Below are 19,706 nucleotides of genomic sequence, written 5' to 3'. Positions count from 1 at the left end.
AAGATAATCATGTATAATCAGGCATTTATAAAAATAAAAAAAACATGTATAATATGACATTTATTTAAAAAACGAATCATGTATATTAAGGCTTTTATTATTTAAAAATTACTATCAGGCTCTTTTTAGTTTAGTATTAGTAATTTTATATTCTTGTTTTCTGGCTCACTTAGAAGGTTTCTTGCTAAAGTCAAACAAACTAAAACAAGTCACTCAAATGAAGCACAATTAATGCTGATTGTTTATTGAAGATACAGATGTGCAATTTAAAAATGACGCACTATATATACTACGAATGGCCGCCGGGGCACCCCATCCCTTCTTGCTTGGGGCTCCTAGGGAATGTTGCTACGCCACTGCTTGTGCAACCCGATGTTCTACTTCTCTGTGCCTTATGGAGCTTATGGATTTCCATTAGCGTGACCTGGCTTCAAACATTAAATCTCAATGGTTTTTAATCCTCAGCAAAGCACAACATGACCGTCGTGATCAATCTTTGCGGCAGGGCCAATGAATCTTTACTCCTCGGGTCTCTCCAACAATCAAGAAAAAAAAACATATTATAAATATTTATGGGTTATTTTGTGTTCAACTGCTTTCTAGGTTTCACTAGGCATGTACACGTTTACCCAGTGACTTTGTTGAGTTATTTTTTCAAACCTATATAAGGCAAACAGCCCCATTAGTTCTCATCAAGGGAGACAGCAACATACAAATCACAGGGTCACAGACCATTAAGCACAGACGCCAGCCCCCCCCCCCCCCTTCCCACGAGACTGTTCCACTTTCTTGAACTTCAGCATTCAAGTGTGCAAAGAAGAAACGGCACAAAAAGCATTATGAATGCAATATCTTTATATATATATATATATATTTCTTCAGCATGATTGCAGTACAACACAAACAGGATGCTGCTGAATGAAGCAATGCCAGTTTTTCACCTTTTTTTTTTTATGTGGTGCCTTCATGTCAAGTCCAACAAGGGCACCATGTTTGAAAGCTTAAAAAAATGAGAGCAATCCGACAAATAAATACTGTACAAGACCATAGATGTCAAACTAGATTCAGAAACCACAAAAAGATCATGCTTTTGTCCATGTTAACACTTGATCGGGCCATCATTTGTTCATCAATAAATCTTTTGCATTTCTATATACAGTACATACCTTAAATAAAGTGCCTTCCATTCAAATCGGCTCCTGAAGAAAAAAATGGGGGATTTGGAGCCAGCATCCATAGAAGTAGATCAGATAGAAAGGGGTTAAACTGAGTGAGTGAGCAGGAACAGGAACGTCCTTTCTGTCTGATCACAATTGAGCGCACATCCGAACAAAAAGCATCATCTGTTCATCTGGATGACCTGATACTGTCGAGGTAAATGGACGACATCTTTTTCATAGCGGTTACTTTTGGAGTCCCCCTGAGAACATGGTCGAGACGCAAACATGATAGAAGCACGGGAGCTTGGGTTTATACACATGCACCATAAAGACGAAGGGGGTTGGATGAACACAGGCACCAAACACGGCTTTTCAACTCTTTGGCACCCACTTCGTGTTTTTCTCCTGATGAAAGACACTAACTGGGTTAAATTGATCCATCAGTTTAAAGGGGAAGTCAACCCCCCAAAAAACAATTATTGACAATAATATGTTACATGTGACCTCACTAGTCTAAACATGACATTCTGAATAATATTACATTAGTGGAATATGAGTTAAGCAGCAAAATCCAGCCGTTTTTATCCATCTCAGGGGGCGGCCATTTTGCCATTTGCTGTCAACTGAAGATGACGTCACAGTTGCTCAGGTGTCAGGTAACAACCAATCATAGCTCAGCTTCAGAAAACAGGTGAGCTGTGATTGGTCGTTGCCAGAACCCTGCACAACTGTGATGTCATCTTCAGTTGACAGCAAGTGGCAAAATGACCGCCCCCGGACAAAAACTGGATTTTGCTTCATAAATGTTTATGTCAAATGTTTAACGTTGACTTCTCCTTTAAAGCATAAACTAAGGAACTTTCAGTTAACTTTGACTATAGCGGCGCCATATGGACAAAAGCGGTAATGTTATGCCTGAAGGAAGACCATATTTCCCATGAGGACAAGCGCACTCGTCGTTTTTGAGCTCACGCCAAAGCCAGGCCAATGTTGATCCTTGACTGTCCTTTTATCCGGGTAGCTTCCCTTTTTTTTCTTTTAAGTCTCCTCAAAACTTTTCAGTTGTTTTGCATCTTCTGCCAGGAAAGCAGTAATCGTACATCGACATTCAAATTGACTTCCGTCTTTGTAACGAATGGGGAAAGGGGTAAGTGACGTGTGCCATAAAGCAATCAGCACATTTGTAGTTTTTTTGTGTGGCAGTGTTCGTACCATCCTCCTCAAAGTTGCTTAGTGCCAGTAGAAATGATACAGACCCCCTCAGGCCATGGCAAAGGTAACATTCAACTAATTTTAAGTCAATGTTTCATCAGAAGTGTTATGAAAAAATTAGATTATGGTTGAAAAGTTCCTTAGTGCTACTTTAAGAGTGTAGCATATACAAAACCGAATATACGGCGCTCCAATTAGTTATTTTCTGCCACTTGTGCCATTCACTTCCTTCAATGGAGCAGAGTTGCCAAATCCAGGTCCAGAAAGTGTTGGAAAGGGTGCTCAGTTACCTGCGAGGGAGCTAGCTAGCTAGCTAGCTAACACAAGAGGCTAACGCCAAACTGTGGCAGGGTTTTTACTTTCTGGACTTGAATTTGCCACCTCTGCAATGGAGCCTGGGAGGAGATTGGGGAAGGTGTTCTCTTGGTACTGCATGAAAAATGGCTTCCGCATGCTTGGGACAAACAGTACATGACTTTTAAAGGTAGGGAGTCAATTTGGCTGCAGTCCGTCAGTACTCCCTGGCCTCCTCCAATTCATTCATGAACACATCTTCATGGGGGTTCTCCGCACACGTCAGCCCGTTATTTGGCGGCCGCACGGCATGGAAGCGGCTCCAGTCTCCCTTACACAGGATCCAGGGCAGCACGTCCACTTTGAAGTGCAGCTCCGGCGAGAACTCGGTGCTGATCAGGTTGGGCATGCCGGCGCCTTTCCCCCTCGTGATGAGCCGGCCGCGGTCGTCGTAGCAGCAGTGCTGCGCTGCCAGCGTGGACGAGTCGCCGGAGAGCGCCGAGCGGATGCAGCCGCGGGCCGACGGCTTGTAGATGTCGAGGCGCTCCTTGGGACCGCTGGCGTCGCGCCATCGGAACGTCCGACCGTGAGAGTCGTCGTAGATGCTGACCACCGTGTAGGCCACTTCGGAGGGGAAGGTGCAAGGGCAGCTGGGTAGCTCCAGGAACACCTGGCGGAGGTACCTCTGGAGGAAGTCACTCTTGCAGTTCAGCCACTTTTCACAGCTGTCCACATCTGCAGCAAAGAGGACGACATCGCATGAACATGTGCACCGCTGGCTGCCGTTATCATTAGCTAACAGTGAAAAAACTATTTCTTTGAAGTGGAAGTCAACCAGAAACATTTCTTGACAATAATATGTTATATGGGACCTCACTAGTCTAGACATGACATTCTGATGAATATGACATTTGTGGAATATGAGTTATGAAGCAAAATCCAGCTGTTTTTATCCATCTCAGTGGGCGGCCATTTTGCCACTTGCTGTCGATGACATCACAGTTGCACAGGGCTCAGGCAACGACCAATCACAGCTCACTTGTTTTCTGAAGCTGAGCTGTGATTGGTTGTTACCTGAGACCTGAGCAACTGTGATGTCATCTTCAGTCGACAGCAAGTGGCAAAATGGCCGCCCCATCAGATGGTTATAAGCGGCTGGATTTTGTTGCTTAACTCATATATATTATATATATTTATTAAACAGAATACCATATTTAGACTAGTGGGGCTGAATAGAACATATTATTGTCAAAAAAAAAATGATTGGTGGGGTCGATTCCGCTTTAACGAAATAGATTTAAAACAAGAACACTTCGACATTTTACATTTATAAAACTAACTACAACTAACTATTACTACATCGAAAAAGTATTGTTCTCGTCCTTCTCAATTAATTTCATACTTTAGCTTTCGGGATTTACTCAAATTTTGGTATGACTATACGGCCATACACAAGAAAGAAGGTCCAACAGTCATGTACGAATTGTTGTTTACTCTACACAATACTCAGTGATTTTTTTAAAATCTTGCACTCCACAAGTACGCCATATATAAAAAAACAACTAAAAACTAAAACTAATACAAAATATAATAACATAAGTAAAATAATAATAATAAATAAATAATCACAAAAAAAATGAATTGAAACTAACTGAATGAAAAAATAAATAAAAGTCAAAACGAAAATAAAACCTAACTGTAAAGAAAAATCCAAATTGTCATAACCTTGATTTGTAAGTGTTGCTGTTCTGTGTGGGTTAAGTAGCAGTCGTTCGAAGCTTTCCAATTTCGCGCAACATCTACGGCGTTTCACATTATATGTTAGCATCAAGCTAGCTGACGTTTGTGAGACAAAATTACGTTGTTGGGTTGAATATTATGGTGTTCAAAAATCCAAAGTTGAATTCTCTTTTGTTTTATGTTGTCCAATTTGCAATAAACTTTAACTGGGAGAAACATTTCGAAGGTAGCAAGTTTTGCATCTAAGGAATACTTAATCTCTTATTTCCTTGCTGCATGCGTGTGATCAGGGATTCTCGAGTCCACTAACTGACCTGTTCCAAATGGCTCGGTGCCATTCTCCATGTCGAAAGGAAAAGGCTCGCCCACAGTGTTGATTTCACCTGCGAAGAAAGCCGAGTTGAACGTGGCGAAATGTCACCGTGCCGAGCGCCATTTTCTGCGGGAGCGTGGTCTCACCAGGACACGGCTCCAGGTCACACTTTGAGGCTTCGGTCAGCGTGCAAGAGTAGCCGCATGACTTTGTCCTCTTTTTCTCGCCGGGTCCGCACGTGACCGAACAAGGGGACCACGGAGTCCACTCATCGGTCTCCTTCTCTGCTGGAGTCGCAAACAGAAAAGTCAGACAAACAGTAGCCGGGCTGCTTTTGAGGTTTGAGCTACGATATAATTGACATGTTGACAGAGCGAAGATGAGAGCAGCGTGGCAGTGAAAAACAACAATCTTCAAAGGATTTATGGGGATCATGAACCCGAACATTTTCAAATTTTGTCTGGCAGTGAACTCAACATGCACTTGAGCATTTTGAGCCAGAATGTGTTCAAAGTTTCCAGGCTGTGTCATTCCATAGAAGTGACCATTTTCTCTTGATCTAACCTTTCCCATACTGAGCCAAATTCTTTTCGAGAGGCCTGAAGTGAAATTAGAGAGAGACGCTGCGCTGCGGCTCTCCACGTCTGCGCCACGTTTTCTTGTGGCGTTAATAACACTGAAAACAAGCCGCTCTTGATTAAAGGCGAAGCGGGTGCAGAAATACCAGCTTGGGTGTAGCACGCATCCAATTTGACTTTGTGGGCGTCGCCACCTCGCCATGTGGCCGTACGGGAACGAGGTCTCAGGAGCGTCTTAATTACAGAAGAAGCTATGGCAGGCATCCTTGATTTATAAGCGCTAGGTCTTTAGAAGTGACCACTTAATGGGCATTGTTGCGTGTGTCGTCACAGCGAGGGAGATGTTCACAAGCAAAACATGTTTTTGGCGTACCTGCTTCAGCGTGATGCCAACAATTTCAAAACTTTCTCCGCTATTTGTGAGTTGGGCCGATGCCGAGTCCATCAAATGGGTTCTTTCTTTTAAAGGGAAGTCAACCCAAACTGTTTCTTGGCAATAGTATCTTCTATGCGCCCTCACTAGTACACGATATTGTGATTAATGTCGTAATTGTAATTATGGTCAGTATGCTAACTGTCAACCAAGATAGAGTTAGCATTAGCAAAAGTAATAACACAACCAGATTGACTCGCGATTGAATTTATTGTATACAGCGTGTTTCGATTTTAAATTTTGTGAAGATCACCATCTCAGGCGGTGGCCATTTTGTCACTTGCTGTTGACTGAAAATGGCATCACGGTTGCTCAGGGCTCAGGTAACAACCAATCATGGCTCACCTCTTTTCTGAAGCTGAGCCGTGATTGGTCGTTACCTGAGCAAATTTGATGTAATTTTCAGTCGACAGCATGTGGCAAAATGGCCGCCTCCTGAGATAGATGAAAACAGGTGGATTTTGCTGCTTAACTAGGGTGACCAGATTTTCACAATTAAAAACCAATCAATACAATAAATAAATTCTCACCAGCAACTATTTATAACAAATGCAAGTGAGCTAGTCAATCTGGTTGTGTTTTTACTTTAGCTAATGCTAAATCTATCCTGGTTGACAGTTCAACAGCTTGGAAGCTAGCTGTGCTATTTAACAGAAAAGCTTAGCTCGTGTTGAGTCTGACTAACAACGAAGGCTATTAGGACTACATTTCCCATAATTCTTAAACACAGAAGCAGGAAGTAGTTCTAGTTTCGGTATGGCAGAACACACGTGCTAGCGATTACATGCGGATGAGAATGTGAAAGTAAATGGGAAAAAATTTAACAGTTAAATTCCTTTTTAATTTATCGTATGAGTTGCTATATAACAAATTTAATCACTAGCCAATCTGGTTATGTCATTACTTTACGTAATGCTAAGTCTATCTTGGTTGACAGTTCAACAGCTTGGAAGCTAGCTGTGCGATTTAGCATTAGCTTGTGTTGGGTCTAACTGACAACAAAGGCTATTAGGACTACATTTCCCATAATTCTTAAACACAGAAGCAGGAAGTAGTTCTAGTTTCGGTATGGCAGAACACACGTGCTAGCGATTACATGCGGATGAGAATGTGAAAGTAAATGGGAAGGAATTTAACAGTTAAATTCCTTTTTAATTTATTGTATGAGTTGCTATGACAACTGCGTGACTAACATACACAAGGCCTAAACAATTGGTTTGCTGACTAGACAAAAAAAAACTGGGACGCCGGAACGGCACGCAAAATTGCAATATTAATCAGAATGCCGTGTTTAGACTAGCGGGGGCACATTTATATGTTGTTGACTTCCCCCTTTAACAATATCCAAGTTTTCCTAGTCGGTACAGTATGCGTACAAGCTGACACAATATTTTCAGATCAGGCAAAACAGAGGAGGAAGGATATCTGTAGAAGTTATGTGGAACCCATCAAGCCCTCCCCCCCTTAGAAATTCTTGAACTGGCTCAAAAGGCTGAGCGGCGGAGGGCAGCGAGGGCCGTTTGGATGCTGGGGGAGCCCGTGGGGACCCGGGGAAGGATGAAAGGGCCATCGGAATGGCCCCTGTCAGTCTGCGTTCCCAATGTGCCCTCTAATTGTCCACAAGCAGAGGGCTGTTTTGTCTCCGAGAACAGTGGCCGCCTCACGCTGCCATTAGCGAGCGCATCGGAGCCATCTTCAAAAGGCGACCATCGCCACCAGTGTCGACTTCAAAGCGGCCAGAAGCCGCAATGTTTGGATGGTCGAGTGATCGTCCTGCCCTCGCACGCCGACATTGTTTGCTGCTCTGGGACCGTTTGTCATGCGGCCTTCCGAAAAACACTTTGTCGTTCTACATCGTTCGGCCATTCCCATTATCGCTCGCAAATTCCAAAATGTTGCCCTTTGCACGTTTCTTCTTTGAGTTCAAAGTCCAGAAAGGGCCGATTTGTCAAACTCTGTCGTCGTTTTTACTTTCTTGGACTGGTTTTTGCCACCCCTGTCAAGTAAGCAAACACTTACCATAGTAGGTCTGCACTGGGTCCCAGCCTTCGTTCCAGTAACTACCCCAATCGCCACCCACTCCGCTGAGTGAGGGCTCCTCGCTGCCGTAGAGAGAATAATCTTCCTCCTCTTCCTCGTCGACGGTCGAGCGGCTGTTGCTGTCCTCGCCGGAGTCGGTGTAACTCCAGAAAAGAGGCCAGAAAAGCTTCTTTCCTCCCAGCCATTCGACTGACGAAGAGGGAGACGAGGAAGAGGACGGTATCCAGTCGTTGTCCTTGGCCAGGTCCATCTCCACCTCCATTTGTGGGTCATCCACCACCTCAATGGTGACCTGCATTGACACCGTCAGTATAAAGTCCTCATCTGAATTGCTCAGTCATCATGAAAATGGTGGCAAACATTTGCTGCAATGATCGTAAAGTGACCCAAAAATGTGTTTACAAAATGGGATACACATTATTTTGATTAATATTGTGTTTGTGGAACAAGAATGAAGCGGCAAAATCCACCTGTTTTGCCCATCTGAGGGGGCGGCCATTTTGTTACTTGCTGTCGACTGAAAATGACATCACAGTTGCTCAGGACTCTGGAAACGAACAATCGCGGCTCAGCTTGCGAATGTCACATGGCCACATCTGTGATTGGCCGTTGGTCAGTTGCATTGCATATAACATATTATTGTAAAGAAATGTTTGTGTTGACTTCCCCTTTAAAATGTATGGAAGAGGATTAGGGCCAGTGAAGAGAGTGAAAAAAAAAGTTTGGCAAGATTCTCACTTTATTTTCAGAATTGTGGCTTTAAAGTCAAAATTCTGATTTTAATCTCAGAATCCGACATTAATCTCAGAACTGTGACCTTAAAAATGAAAACAATAGTAACACTAAATAAAGTCAGAATTCTCACTTTAAAGTCAGAATTTTCGAGAATTCTGACTTTATTCTCAGAATTCTCACTTTAATCAAAGAATTGTGACTTTAATGTGAGAATTGTCACAATTTTCACTTTGAAATTAGAATTCTGACTTTATTCTGAATTCTTTAAAGTCAAAATTCTGAGATTAAAGTCGGATTCTGAGATTAAAGTCAGAATTCTGACTTTAAAGTCACAATTCTCACTTGTCAGAATTCTCAGAATAAAGTCAGAATCCTGCCAACCTTCTTTTCTCTTCACTGGCCCTAATCTTCTTCTGTAAAAATGTATTGTAAGATGTATACATTAATTAATTAGTTTTTTTTTTTTACATGTTATTTGTTTAAATTTGTCATTTTACTAATGTACATTCTATTTCCGTAGCCATATTGAACATTTTGCATGTGTCCCTGAAACTGCTGTCCATCCTGTCATAATGGCGCCACTGCCCCTTCAGAGGCCTTCTGATGATTTCAGTGCTGAAACATTCATTGGCTTAGGCCAATTTACACTTACGTTTCAAAATTTTCAACATGAGCGTCAAGTTGGATGTTGTCCAGTTTAACATGTCCACTCTGTCATAGTGAAATATCAGTTGATGTCATCATTTTTCTTCTCCAAAAATTCTAAATGAGTTTAACAGTACACAAGTCAGCTTTCTAATTGAAACATTTTGCATATATATATATATATATATATATATATATATATATAATCAATTTTTAAACATCAACTTACAACAACAAAACATCTTACTTGGGGTTGGATTCACACATTAAGCATGGAAGAATGTTATATTAATGGAGCATTAGGACTTAATATTTTATTTCAGTGCTGTTCAAACATGAAACAGACTGCAACCGGTTTGTTAAATGCAGTGGTTCAGTTATAAGCCTGGATTTAGATAAATAAATACATTTTCATACAAATCTTACAGTGTACATGTACAAGTTTACTGATGAGTATTTTCTAAATGTGAGTTAAAAAAAATTCTCGCAATAATCGATTTATAGATTCATATCGGGGTTAATCGGTATCGAATCGTGACCTATGAATCGCGATACGAATCGAATCGCCGGGTACTAGGCAATTCACACCCCTAATATATATACATATATATATATATATATGTATATATATACACATATATTGCAAAAACAGGCCACATGGGGCAGCCTTGTTAATAGCTTCAAAAATGGTTGGGGGGAATTCGGCTTGAAGTTATTACCTACAGTACCTTCTTGTTTGTGTCTTTTATGCAGGGTATTCATTAGGGATGGGTGAATAATAGTGACTGTTTAGGAATGATCAATTAGAAGAATAGAAAACTGTCATTAATTTAATGCAATTATAAGGGGAAATGCTATAATGTGATAAATAGGTTTTACTTATCTGTCATTGTTTTTGTTTTAGAAATTTGATATGTCAAAAGTACTGTAGTAGTGTCGTGGTATCGATACTTGGTATCTGTATCAGTGACTACTCAATCATTTGAGTACTCCTACTGGTATTGGTCTGAAAAATCCATATATAGACTTTGACCTGTTCCTGACCTTGAGATCTTTGGCATCAGTGACCGTTTAGCTTCACTTCTTCCGATGTCGTAACAAGAAATGAAGCGCGTAACGACGCCTCCGCTGACGATATCGTCAGGCTTCCCCTCTCCTTGGATGCGCACAAGCCAGCCAGACGTGAGCATTTAGGCACTACCGATAAATGTGAGCATTTGTTCCAAGCAACTACTTCTCATTACCTCCGTGAGTCATCTTGGATGCGACAGTGCGGATGTAAAGGGACTTTTTGGTGCATGTTATTTTACAGGCAAGGATGATGAATGATTTGTGATATTTTGTTAGCTGTAGTAAGCTAACACGCACGCGCGCACGTACACAAGCGTCACAATAACTCAAGTTGAGAATGAACACAATTCACCTGTATGTTGGGGTTCTGAGAGTTCAAATCAGCATTAGCCAGGTCCGGGAAGTTCTTCAAATCCAGGATGAAGGGCTTGGTCTCCTCCTCGGGTTCCGGCTGAGGAAGTACTCCAACAGAGCGGTGCTGAGGGTGGGTCCACTTTCTCTGATGGCTGTGGGGATCCGGCACACTTTGCACCTGGTTCTGCTTCTCCAAGGCGTCAGGGTCATACTGGATCCCGCCGCTGTGAATTGGGTGGCCGTGACCCTGCGTGTGAACAGCAGTTTCAATAGTGATTTATTCCATTAAACATAGTGCTGTCACTATCGAATATTTTTTACAATCAATTAATCTATCCAAACGATTAATTAACTAATTGGATTCATTTTCATTTTGCATAAAAGTGTTTGTAAATGTCTTATTTGGATTAAACACAGAAGATAATCAGGCTTCTTTCATGAATGACTACAGAAATAAGTGAATAATTACTGTTAAAATCGGATTATTCAATCGATTAATCGACTAATCAGATTCATTTTAATTTTGCTTTAAAATGTATTACAAATGCATCTCCCCCCTGATTACTGTTTATTAACCAGTGATTGGTGTTTATTTTGTACTTTGTATTCATATAGTGATTTAAAAAAAAAAGGGTAGATGGATGTTGTACTATGTTACCGGTTCGGTCATTGTTTACCAAAGTAAAAACAGATGTTTGCAAATGTCTTATTTTGATTAAATACAGAAGATAATCAGTCTTCTTTCATCAAAGACTACAGAAATCAGTGAACAATTACGGTTGATATGTTGAAATCAGAGAATTTGAACACTTTTACATTCATTAAAATGGCTCCAAACGATTACACGATCATTAAAATAGTTGTGGATTAATTTGGACAGCTCTAATTAGACATGCTACATATATCGGTTACATTTTTCTTAGTGGCCATGACAATGCGTTCCAAAATGTTGGCATCATGATTACAAGTATATGAGTCAGTATTCCAGATGATTTCTTTTTCAGAAGAAATGTGAAAAATGTCTTTGCAGATTGTTCAAAAGAGACCCCGAGGCATCCGTCTTAGCAGCCAAGTGACTAACCGGCCTTGGTGTATTTCATTCTCTTTTTTTTTTTCCCACAACAGTCATGGCATCCAGGCCTTGGACAAAGAGGGGTCTGTGCCAGAAAGATCCTCTTTTAGCTTTAATGAGAGGGCCTGGGAGGCGTGAGACCCCTGTGCTTGTGTATGTGAACATCCACCACTTATTTTAACCTTACTGGAAGAATGATTGGACAAGAATAGAATCAATGTAAATAATAATCAGTACTGGAAACCGATTGCCACTAACGATGCCCCCCCCCCCCAAAAAAAAACCTCCCCCCCACCAATTCACTTGGATCTGTGTCATTGTCAGCACGCTAAACTGACCTAAACATAGGAGGGGAGTGGAATTTGACGATTGTACCAGTTTGTGGCCTACATAGACCAGTGGTAGCTGAGGAGGGGGCTACCAGAGGAAATGTCTACATTAATGACCAAACGGCTGATGATTTACAGTTATGGCATCCAGAACAGGACGTACTTTCTACTCAGGGCCCGTGATTGTCCCATAAAGAACTTATGTGCAGGGTCAAACACAAAAAGGCCGTTTAGCGAAGAAGCTTGTCAAGCATGATGAATGACACATGAACAGAAGCCGCCCTGGCCGCAAATATAGGCAGCAAGGTTGATGCTAATCATGCACGGTAGAATTACAAACTCATCAAATGTTCATTTTTTTCCCTCCTCGCTTCAGTAAACTGGGCTTCCATTCTAATTGACCCTGCCTCAAGCAAACGCGGAATGTTTTAACATAAAATGCCTCATTAAAAAAAAAAAAACGCCACTTAGACTTGGTTTTGGCGAGTCTAAAATCTCGTTTTCTTTTGTAGATTCACATTTTAGTTGAAGATAATCATTTTTATTCCAAATCTTGAAGCCTCAAAATGACTGACATGAGCCCCTGCTGTATATGAGCATAAAGGGCTCTATTTTCAGGAACGGTGAAAATCCTGTGTAGTGCATGATAAAACTCTTGGTGGAGGCAGGTTAGACCCGGTGTTGGTAATTTGGCAAATGAGTGCATTTGCGGATATGAAAAAGGGGTGTCTGGCGTGGGAATGTCCACAACCAACTTAATTTATAGCCAATCAGAGTCGCTCTTCTCATTCCCTTTGAATGTGATTTGCTAATCGGCATTTACAGTCTGAACATGGCGGCTCAAATTGCAAATTAAGCCAATAGTCTGTTTTGTCGGTTTTCTGAAGATGAGCTACGTTTGGTTGTTACCTGAGCAACTGTGATGTCATTTTCAGTCAACAGCATGTGACAAAGCATGTGGCAAAATGTACAGATGTATATGTCTAATCCTTATGTATACTGTATAGTTTATATAGTAGTCTGCTTGCGAAATTGGAGGAGCAAGATGGCCGCCCTGTCGCTTCAATGTCTTGCAGGGGCGTGTATGGGCTATCGGCTATCCAGTCATATATTCAGATCAGTGAAATTAGTGTACTACTAAGTATTTGTAATGTAAATATTGACTTTAACTCATTCACTGCCATTGACGGCAGATACATGTCAAAATTTCACTTTATTTCTATAAGTTTAACATTTTTTTCCACTTTTGTTAACAAAAGTATGAAGACCTAGAATTCGGGTTACATTGCCAGCGTAGGAACGGAACTTCGTAACTTGAGCACTCCCTGTAGATGTACAGTTCTGTTTAGCTAGGTACGTGTACTTATATGAAACACCAATAAAACGACACACATTGATGTTAGGCACATTCCGTTCGGAAGTAGCAATTATTTGTTGACCAATCAGCTGGCAGCTTCACCCTTTAGAAAAGTATTTGTACAAATCAAGGCCTCCTTTCACAGCACCTGTCACTCTGCAAATGAAAACTGTAAATCCCTCTGGCCACTATCGGGTGAAATACAGTCATTTACATTCCGGTTATTAACATTGCCTCGCCATCAACTCACACGTGCCCTCACACCTACAAAAACTCCGGCGTCACATGTGAGTCTGCATGCTTTCACATCTTGCTCATCTCATCCTGCTACACATCTGGATCCTGTGTTCTTCTACATTGTATATCATCCCCCCCTCCTTCTGTGATCTTGCTCTCCTCCTCCGCCTCCTCCGTTCTGATCAAAGGCCCAAAGTCTGACGGCATGCGGCGTGTTTAACAGGAACGATGCAGTCGGGGACCTCCGCCTGGCCTCAAGACAGCGTTTACACTCACACAAATCTTGTCCAGAGATTCAGGCAATGTTTTTGTTTACTTTTCATACTGTTGTGTATTTTCGAGGGGCGTCAGGCGATTACAATATTTTATCCTAATTAATCGCATGGCTTCAATAGTTAACTCGCGATTCATCACAAACTTTATATCAGCTCTAAATGTACAATAAAATGTACATTTACAAGTTTTCATACTCTTGTTAACATAAAAGTGTGGATTTTTTTTAACTAATAGAAATATAGCTGCATCTTTTAGTCACTGATACAGTAATTTCATAATAATTCATAAAATGGAGTTGAATTTGAAAAGATGTACTGTACTGTAAAAAAAACTTTTATATGGATTTGTTTTGAGGTCATTTCTTCTGCCACTAGATGGCATAATTGCATTTTTGAGACATTGGTGAGAATGTGCATTGTTCTTTTCACATTAAGAGCTATTTAATCTTTTACATGAAGTAACTTGTGAAATTCTGCACATTTTAAAAATGGTAAAATACAACTTGACCCCAGTCTCCACAAATACATTTTTATTAAATGTATTACTGCTAAATTTTGACATGGACGTGTCTGCTGCGTTGCGACTGGAATTCACCCAGTACAGGCTTTCCAAGGGGCGGTCATTAATAGTGCATTTAAAAAAATTGTGGCGTTAAAGGAATTTTAAATTAAGTCAAAATTAACGCACTAATTTTGACACCCCTAGTATTTTTATTTCCTTTAGTGAAAGTGTAAAGGTGTTGTTTTCCTGTTTCTTGTTATTTGCCAAAAAAATACTTCTTGTCAGCCGTGTTGTTCGTTTACCATGTTGTGAAAGTAATGATTTTTGATTAATTTAACATTGAACACAATAATCATATATTCCGTTCTAAAGACAGATTCATTTTGGAGTTGGCGTTCAGATCAAGCAGTTAACATAAATACATTGTGACAGAGTAACAAGGGGTCTAAGAATTCTGCATCAATATGAAAATGTTAGAAAAATCATCTATTTTCAATTATTTGTTCCTTAGAGTGTAACAACGGCACCACATACATGCTATTTGTTTATCAACGTGTGTTAGCGTTAAGCTAGCGGATTTAAAGGCAAATTATGAGGTTGTTTTATATGGAGGACCAAAACTGCCAAAATGAAAAAGAAATAAATTACTAAATAAATAAATAAATTACTAAAAGTGAAAATTTTAACGAATATAAAAAATATAATTTAAAAATTGAATACAAAAATAAGTATACATGAAAATAAAAACAACAAAAATATGTATCCCTAAATAAATAAATGTAAAAAAAATAAAAAAATAAAAAACGAGATTAAAAAAATATAAATAAATATAATATATTTATATATATTTTGTAGTTTTTATTTCCATTTATATATATATATATATATATATATATATATATATATATTTTTTTTATATATACGTTTTTATTTTCACTTTTAGTCATTTATTTATTTTCAATTTGGGCACTTTTGATCCTCCATATTTTTAAATCCACAATGTGTAATTGGTTTTATGTTGATATAAAAAGGTCTAAGAAGACATATAAACCCAGAGTGAAGTGAAGTGAAGATGGGATGAGGTGAGGGATCAAGTCGGAGGGGTGTGGCGAAGGCGAGCAGAGCAGCGAGGCAGCTCTGATTTATGTGCATGCACATATCAAAGGCCTCTGTACTTTGCTCTTTCCAAACCATTACCGAAGAACAATAAACTGCTGCTGCCCCCCCCCCCTCCTTTGATCGCCATCTTTTGCAAGAGGGCAAAAAGTGAAAACAAACGGATGGCAGAATCAGGGCGAGGTCGCGGAGGTCAGGATGGGAAAACAGACAAGGGCAAAAGATCTCAATATTCCACTCCTCTTGTGTTATGTAGGTGGGGAACCCCAAAACAGGAAATTCCACATTAACGCAAAAAAGGCTAACGTAAACAATCGGACGAATGACACTTGACCCGAGCTGCAGCGCGACAGATTCCGAGGGGTGGCCTTATTCTGGTTACATAAGCATATCGTTACTGGGCTTGCCCTCCTCCTCTTTCCTCTACTAATCTCTCCATCCAGCACTTACGGACACACACACCGTTGCTCACAGTCAAGGTACAACTGCAGCCTTTTTTTGGGGGGGGGCAACGGAGCATCCATGGGAGGCCACACAAGAAGGAACATCAACTGAACCCTGACACAAACACACTTTGATCTGAAGATCTGCACGTGCAACAAAAACACTTTCTAAAGGGCCACTAAAATTGATGTGTGTACGCGTGCAAGAAAGAATGATGTATTTGTTATAGTCGAGCCACATGACTAACTTTACTATATTAGGTCAGAGAGGTGGAACCATTGAGGAAATAAGTGGACTGTGAAGGAATCTCTCAGTGGAGCTAATTTTAGATGTTTTATCGTTTTGTTGTTAAGAATGTGGATGAATTTGCTCATTGTGGAACAAAGACAGGATTGCCCTCTGTTGTATTATAAAATGAAGTTAGATGGATTAATGGATGGATAGACACAGTAGATCAAGATGTCCAAACTTTTTCATTTGAGGGCCACATACAGAGAAATCAAAAGATTCGTCCAACTATTATGTATTAGTTATTTAAGCAGTTTTTTTAATTTTATTTTTTATTAATATGATTGGGATTTCTCAACGATTTTTTATCAAAATAATTTGATTGACAATGATTTCTGCTTCAATTTATAGAATTTAAAGAATCGTCACGATCTACTCCAGTCTGATGAGCTAATGCTAATTAGCGCGCTACTCGCGGCACTTTCATCACTCAAAAGAACGGCTTTTTCTACAAAACGCTTCGGGAATCTATACAGAGAAGCATGCTAACATTACTCACCGACAGGCTCTTCCTACGCTGCCAAAAAACAACTTTTATTGTCATTACTTGATTGTGACTTTTTCCTTCTACTCTCTAATGTGGCTACAACTTAACAGTGTAACAGAGCGCACGGAACCACACTGCCCCTCAGTGGCCAAATCGTGTACAACATGAACAGCGCTCCCAGTAAAGGGCAAAAAAACTGTAGAAATTATTTAAATAAAATCGATTTTGGGACATTTAAAATCGATTCTGAATTGTACTAAATGAGAATTACGATTCTCATGAGAATCATTTTTTCTTAGTTAATCATTAATTTCAGAGTAGCTCCACACTTAAAATATTTAACACTGCGAGAGTGTACATTTTTAACTCACCAAGGCGAGTTCAATTAACACTACATGAGTAGACGAGTAACTCTTCTCAGACACATCTGTTTTCACTCTCAGTCAGTATTAGTTTGACTCCTTAAAAGTTTCATCCTAAATTAGCAATGCTAATTACCGAGCCATACAGCCACCAAATCTCACAGTTTTTTCTGTCAAAAGTACATCCGTTTTTTAACAAAATAGTGAAATGTCATCATTCCTTCTTTGTCCAACTTTGTACAGTATTACCATCAACTTTAACTTGACTAGTTGAGAACACTTCTAAAGAAAAGAGCATTTCAAGCATGCTACTGTTAGTGAAAATGACTTCATGGGTCCAAACTCCATTGGTTTGAATGTCAGTGCTTCTCAGCAAGGAGGAAAGTAGGAGGACGAAAATGGCGCAGATTTGTCCCTCTCAAAGTGGAAAGGTGCAGAGGTAAAGTTACTCTAACACTCTGTAGAGTTAATCTAACTCTAAGTGACCAACTCTGGGAAACACCATTTAACTTGAAATAACATTTTACTTTATGAGTTAAAGTTAACTCCCACAAATTTAACTCTGGTTTGTTTGTTTGTTTTTGCTTCTGAAACTGAAATATTTTAATTCATGAAGCATTATAAAGAGAAACGTTACTATTTTAGTTGTAGCTAAATATTTGATCTGCACATGAAAAATTCTGTAAGTCAAATTTATTATTTGACAGATGTTTCGCATATAAATTGAGGGCCACTAGAAAATGAATGGGCCCCCGGTCCGTAGTAACCACCACCGTATATATTAAATATATATTTTTTGTCTATTTTTATCATTGCTTTTTTTTTATCTTCCCAAAAATCAAAGCAGCTTAAAATGTTTAGTATTAAATATTTAGCTCATAGATGATATTTGCGCAAAAGTCTATTACGAATCATTTAAAATGCACTTGATTAGGAATTTCTCAGCAGAAACAAAACATGTACACCGCAAGAAAGACTCGGGCTCGTGTGAGAGTTAAGTTTGTTTTGAAGCGTACCTTGTGAGCAGCATTTCTGTGTCTGCTTGGGAATCCCGTGGCCAAGCTAAGCAGCAGCATGGACAGCATGACAAGCGACATGTGAAATCTCCTCACCACCTCCTGGCGCATCTTCTTCGTGGACGGGATTCTTGTGAAAATGTCCCCAAAAATAAAGTCTTTAGAGGCCTCTGTCAGTAAGCTTGACACTCGCCGAGTCGGCGTGTTGACAACTTTGAAGATAAATGGAGTTTCAGTCGAGCCAAAAGTGTGGCACTTGATGAAGATGCGCACGCGTGTTGTCCATATGTGTCACCGGCTGCGTGTGCGTGTGGCGGCTGCAGCTCAACGCCTCTCTGCCCCATAAAACCACACAGCTTTGGCGCGGCTTTAAGTAGGAGCGCAAAAAAGGAGCCGGATAACCAACCCCACGCAGAAATCTCCCCGTCCGCACCGGTGACCGCTTATTCGACTACTTTAAAACCGTGAGTCACTCCGTCGTGGGTGGGTGGCTGTTTTCTTCCGATGCACGGACATCTGGAGCTCGTGGTTTGCAGATCGTCTACGCAAACTGTCTGATGCGTGAATCCATTATAGAGTTGAAGTTCGTCGGCTGGCGCGCGGTTCGAGTGAATGTGCGCGCCACCCAGCCATCCGGTGTCGGTAAACGTGCCTTTTTACGCACGCAGTTTACTGGGCCGGAGCTGTTGGAGGTGGGGGTGGGATGCTCATTGCAAACAGCTGTGTGTGTGTATGTGTGTGTATGTGCATGCATGCGAGTTGGCTGTAGTAACTAAGTACAACCACTTCGTTAATTAAGTAGATTTTCCGTTAGTTAAGTAGCTTTTTTCAGGTTCCTTAACTATTTATTTTTTTCTGACAACTTGTTTTTTTTTTTTTAACTTGTATTCCTTACATTTGCAAACAGATATTAATTGTTTTTTTCTTTACCACTGACCTGAACTGAAAGGATGACAAAAACTTGTATTGGTTGCGTCGGCCGCCCTCCATCGCGGGTTCTGGGTTCAAGGTTCCGTTATTTTGTGGATTTTTGTTTTACATTTCAACTAGATTTAGACTTTAATTTTGGGTGTAATTACACTCTCAGACACTAGATGGTGGCAATGTATGGTGTATATCACAGTGTAAATTTAAAAGAAGAGAGAACATAAAGTATCCTAATTTTTGTGACGGAAATTACAGTGCAGTTATTGTAATGGTATACAAACTATGGCTTGGGGGGCATTTGTGGCCCGCAGCATATACTAAGAATGACATTTTCTACTAATAAATTAGTTGCATATACTGTATAACTTTTTTAAGTATGCAAAATGCAACTTAGTTGTTACAATTAAACAATTAACATTTCCCTTCATAACTGTCACTGTGGTAAAGAAAGACCATTTTTGCAAGGAAAAATGGTTTCTTCCACTTTCTCCTCCAAGTACCCGCCATAAAAATGGTCAGTTTATGACAGATTGCTCCTTCTTGGTTCCGATAGTTGATTGGATTGGAGAAGGGAGTGAGGCTAAATTCAAATTTTATGGAAGTGCGAATTTGCCAATGTGGAGTAAACTGTTTTGACTGAGCAATGTTGCTCAAACGTACTGGTAATGGAGAAACATACAAATGCTAAAAATATATATATATATTTTTTAATAGCTTAA

General features: G+C 40.1%; 1 protein-coding gene across 3 annotated transcripts; it reads right to left on the bottom strand.

The window, feature by feature from the left end:
* Positions 1–1,872: 1,872 nt before the first annotated feature.
* On the bottom strand, positions 1,873–18,701 carry ism2b (isthmin 2b). Of its 3 annotated transcripts, none has more exons than XM_086060410.1 (6): positions 18,061–18,701; positions 10,574–10,822; positions 7,750–8,062; positions 4,866–5,006; positions 4,721–4,789; positions 1,873–3,401 (listed from the first exon to the last, which is right to left on the bottom strand). In XM_086060410.1, exons 1-6 carry the CDS (start codon positions 18,169–18,171, stop codon positions 2,884–2,886), a joined length of 1,401 nt encoding a protein of 466 aa, XP_085916536.1. In that variant the 5' UTR covers positions 18,172–18,701; the 3' UTR covers positions 1,873–2,883. The 3 variants fall into 3 exon arrangements, with proteins under 3 accessions (XP_085916536.1, XP_085916537.1, XP_085916538.1); XM_086060411.1 differs by having other exon boundaries at positions 4,866–5,003; XM_086060412.1 differs by lacking the exon at positions 18,061–18,701 and adding an exon at positions 16,695–16,783.
* Positions 18,702–19,706: the final 1,005 nt, after the last annotated feature.

Source organism: Leptonotus elevatus, chromosome 18 (genome assembly GCF_054856555.1).
Source record: "Leptonotus elevatus isolate MCC_2025b chromosome 18, RoL_Lele_1.0, whole genome shotgun sequence".
Taxonomy (NCBI): Eukaryota; Metazoa; Chordata; class Actinopteri; order Syngnathiformes; family Syngnathidae; genus Leptonotus; species Leptonotus elevatus.
Note: the sequence above shows the minus strand (reverse complement) of the source record. Positions and strands in the feature narration are given on the sequence as shown.

Excerpts from the sequence above, each read along its gene's own strand:
- ism2b (XM_086060410.1), bottom strand. The coding sequence starts at position 18,171 with ATGCGCCAGGAGGTGGTGAGGAGATTTCACATGTCGCTTGTCATGCTG. Across the intron at positions 10,823-18,060 it reads ACAGAAATGCTGCTCACAAG|GGTCACGGCCACCCAATTCA; the intron begins GTACGCTTCAAA and ends GTTCACACGCAG. Across the intron at positions 3,402-4,720 it reads CACCGAGCCATTTGGAACAG|ATGTGGACAGCTGTGAAAAG; the intron begins GTCAGTTAGTGG and ends TCTTTGCTGCAG.